The 3,648-nt window shown below is 48.7% G+C and overlaps 1 protein-coding gene across 1 annotated transcript; it reads left to right on the top strand.

Moving 5' to 3' along the window:
* Window positions 1-104: 104 nt before the first annotated feature.
* On the top strand, window positions 105-3,491 carry LOC117939746 (alanine--tRNA ligase, mitochondrial-like; the record flags this gene model as incomplete). The annotated part of the gene is made up of 6 exons (XM_034865200.1): window positions 105-128; window positions 1,043-1,181; window positions 1,300-1,469; window positions 2,343-2,456; window positions 2,739-2,879; window positions 3,205-3,491. Coding segments are annotated over 6 exons (855 nt in total), but the record flags the coding sequence as incomplete, so codon positions are not given.
* Between the last annotated feature and the right edge of the window lie 157 nt (window positions 3,492-3,648).

Here is a 3,648-nt window from a genome sequence, read left to right as displayed (position 1 = left end):
GTAAAGACTCTCTGACAGGTTTTATTCTTAGAGAATCAGAAGGTAAAGACTCTCTCAGACAGGGTTTAGTCTTAGAGATCCAGAAGGTTAAGACTCTCTGACAGGTTTTGGTCCCAGAGAACCAGAAGGTAAAGACTCTCTGACAGGTTTTAGTCGTAGAGAACCAGAAGGTAAAGACTCTCTGACAGGTTTTAGTCCCAGAGATCCAGAAGGTAAAGACTCTCTGACAGGTTTTAGTCCCAGAGAACCAGTAGGTAAAGACTCTCTCTGACAGGTTTTAGTCCCAGAGAACCAGAAGGTAAAGACTCTCTCTGACAGGGTTTAGTCCCAGAAAACCAGAAGGTAAAGACTCTCTGACAGGTTTTAGTCCCAGAAAACCAGAAGGTAAAGACTCTCTCTGACAGGGTTTAGTCCCAGAAAACCAGAAGGTAAAGACTCTCTCTGACAGGGTTTGGTCCCAGAGAACCAGAACGTAAAGACTCTGTGACAGGTTTTAGTCCCAGAGAACCAGAACGTAAAGACTCTGTGACAGGTTTTAGTCCCAGAGAACCAGAAGGTAAAGACTCTGTGACAGGTTTTAGTCCCAGAGAACCAGAAGGTAAAGACTCTCTGACAGGTTTGGTCCCAGAGAACCAGAAGGTAAAGACTCTCTCTGACAGGGTTTAGTCTTAGAGAACCAGAGGGCAAAGACTCTCTGACAGGTTTTAGTCTTAGAGAACCAGAAGGTAAAGACTCTCTGACAGGTTTTTGTCGTGAGAACCAGAAGGTAAAGACTCTCTGACAGGTTTTAGTCCCAGAGATCCAGAAGGTAAAGACTCTGTGACAGGTTTTAGTCCCAGAGAACCAGAAGGTAAAGACTCTCTAACAGGTTTTAGTCCCAGAGAACCAGAAGGTAAAGACTCTCTCTGACCGGGTTTAGTCTTAGAGATCCAGAAGGTAAAGACTCTCTCTGACAGGTTTTAGTCCCAGAGAACCAAAAGGTCAAGACTCTGACAGGTTTTAGTCTTAGATTTGATGATGTAATGACACAGTCGTCTCTCAGGTGAAGTCGGACCCTCAGCCTGGTGTCCAGGCGGCGCCGACGCTGGACGTCCTCAGCCTGTCGGAGCTTCAGCGTCTCGGGGTTCCTCACACCGACGACAGCCTCAAGTACCAGTACAGACTGGAGCAGGGCCGATACGGTACGGCTATTCTTTATATACCAGATCAGACTGGTACGGTACGGTTATTCTTTATATGTAGTATATTTATATATATCTTTATATACATGATTATTGACCCCTGGTTGTTTCCTGCCAGTTTTCCCAGCATGCCGCGCGACCGTGGTGGCGCTCTACGACGGCCGGGCCCTGGTGCCGGGGGTCTCGGAGGGTCAGCGCTGTGATGTCATCCTGGACCAGACCTGCTTCTACTCGGAGCAGGGGGGGCAGTCACATGACCTGGGCTACTTCACCTGGGACGCCCTGCAGGTCAGCTGACTCTCAGGGGGGACAGGTGCATCATGGGAAGATTAACCAGCCTTAATGCTCCTGTTGTCTTCCCGGGTCAACAATGGACAAAATTAGACATTTTCATCCCTTTTTCAGACTTTTGTTTAGTTTTCACTTACACCACCTTACTAGTTTTAGAGTAGAAGAGAAAAGAAAGCCTTTATTGTTGTTATACTTGTGCAATGAGATCGAAGCAAAACCTTTACAGTGTCAACACGGAATATAAAATATAAGATATAAGTAGTGCAGAATAAAAGAGTGGTGCACATTCCTGAGAGCAACTATATCCATATTTAAAATAGTAAGAAAGATAAAGGGTTTATGGGAAGTGGAGTCAGTGCATGTGAGTTCAGAGTGGTTTTAGTTGGGAAGAAACTGTTCTTCCTGTTAGTCCTGGTTCTGATGCACTGATTTTACAGTAATTTCTGGAATCCATGGTCAAGACCATGTTGGAGGGTTAGTCCATGTTGGAGGGTTAAACCATGTTGGAGGGTTAAACCGTGTTGGAGGATTAAACCATGTTGGAGGGTTAAACCGTGTTGGAGGGTTAAACCATGTTGGAGGGTTAGACCACCTTGGAGGGTTAAACCATGTTTGAGGGTTAAACCGTGTTGGAGGCGTAGACCACCGTGGAGGTTTAGACCACGTTGGAGGGTTGGACCACGTTGGAGGGTTGGACCACGTTGGAGGGTTAAACCACGTTGGAGGGTTAGACCACGTTGGAGGGTTAAACCACGTTGGAGGGTTAGACCACGTTGGAGGGTTAAACCATGTTGTTGAGGTAGAAAGTATTCATTTCTTTTCGTTCTACCTATCAGGGCTGTGCATGATTCTGATTACTTCCTGTCTCAGGACGTCCTGTTCCCTGTGGAGGCCGTGGTTCGGGCGGGGGGGTACGTGCTCCATCAGGTGACCGCCACCGACAGCCTGAAGACCGGGGACCAGGTCCAGCTGCACCTGGACCAGGTAGACCCTCTGTCTCTGTGGGGGCGGGGGGGGCCATATCTGGTCCTAACTGAGCACTGTCCTCTCTGTATCTGTCCTGTCCTGTTGTCTCTTTTCTCTGTTTCTGTTCTGTTGTCTCTGTCCTGTTGTCTCTGTCCTGTCCTTTTGTCTGTGTCCTGTGGTCTCTGTCCTGCCCTGTTGTCTCTGTACTCGGTCTGTCTCTGTCCTGTTGTCGCTGTCCTGTCCTGTTGTCTCTGTCCTGTCCTTTGGTCTCTGTCCGCTATCTGTCTCTGTGTGTCCCAGGTTCACCGTCTGTCCCTCATGGTGAACCACACAGCAACTCACCTCCTAAACTTTGCCCTGAGGACGGTTCTGGGTCCTTCAGTTGAGCAGCGAGGGTCTCACGTGTCCCCAGACCGTCTCCGCTTGGACATCAGTGTCAAGGTATTCCCAGTACTCAGAGTACAACAATTACAACTACTTCATACACACAGTACTCACTTAAACTACTTCATATACACAGTCTCAAGTTTTATGTCTCTGATTGGTCCTCAAAAGTCTCTGTCTCTGATTGGTCCTCAGAGTTCTCTGTCTCTGATTGGTCCTCAGAGTTCTCTGTCTCTGATTGGTCCTCAGAGTTCTCTGTCTGTGATTGGTCCTCAGAGTTCTCTGTCTCTGATTGGTCCTCAGAGTTCTGTCTGTGATTGGTCCTCAGAGGTTTCTGTCTCTGATTGGTCCTCAGAGGTTTCTGTCTCTGATTGGTCCCCAGAGTTCTCTGAGCGTGTCCCAGCTGCAGCAAGTCGACAGCTGTGTGAGTGACATCATCTCGGCCAATCAGATCATCCACAGCGAGGAAATTCCTCTGCAGACAGCACGGACCATCGGGGGGCTGAGGACGGTGGACGAGGTGAGACAGCTGTCTGTCTGTCTGTCTGTCTCTCTGACTGCCTGTCTCTCTGTCTCTCTGTCTGCCTGTCTGTCTCTTTGTCTGCCTGTCTGTCTCTCTGTATGTCTGTCTCTCTGTCTGTCTCTCTGACCGCCTGTCTCTCTGTCTCTCTGTCTGCCTGTCTGTCTGTCTCTCTGACCGCCTGTCTCTCTGTCTGTCTGTCTATCTGTCTGTCTCTCTGTCTCTCTGTCTGTCTGTCTGTCTGACTGCCTATTTGACTGTCTGTCTCTCTGACTGTCTGTCTGTCTGTCTCTCTGTCTGTCTGTC

This window comes from Etheostoma cragini, unplaced genomic scaffold (genome assembly GCF_013103735.1).
Source record: "Etheostoma cragini isolate CJK2018 unplaced genomic scaffold, CSU_Ecrag_1.0 ScbMSFa_101, whole genome shotgun sequence".
Lineage (NCBI taxonomy): Eukaryota > Metazoa > Chordata > Actinopteri > Perciformes > Percidae > Etheostoma > Etheostoma cragini.
The sequence above is the reverse complement of the archived record's forward strand: the minus strand, read 5'-3'. Positions and strand labels throughout refer to the sequence as shown.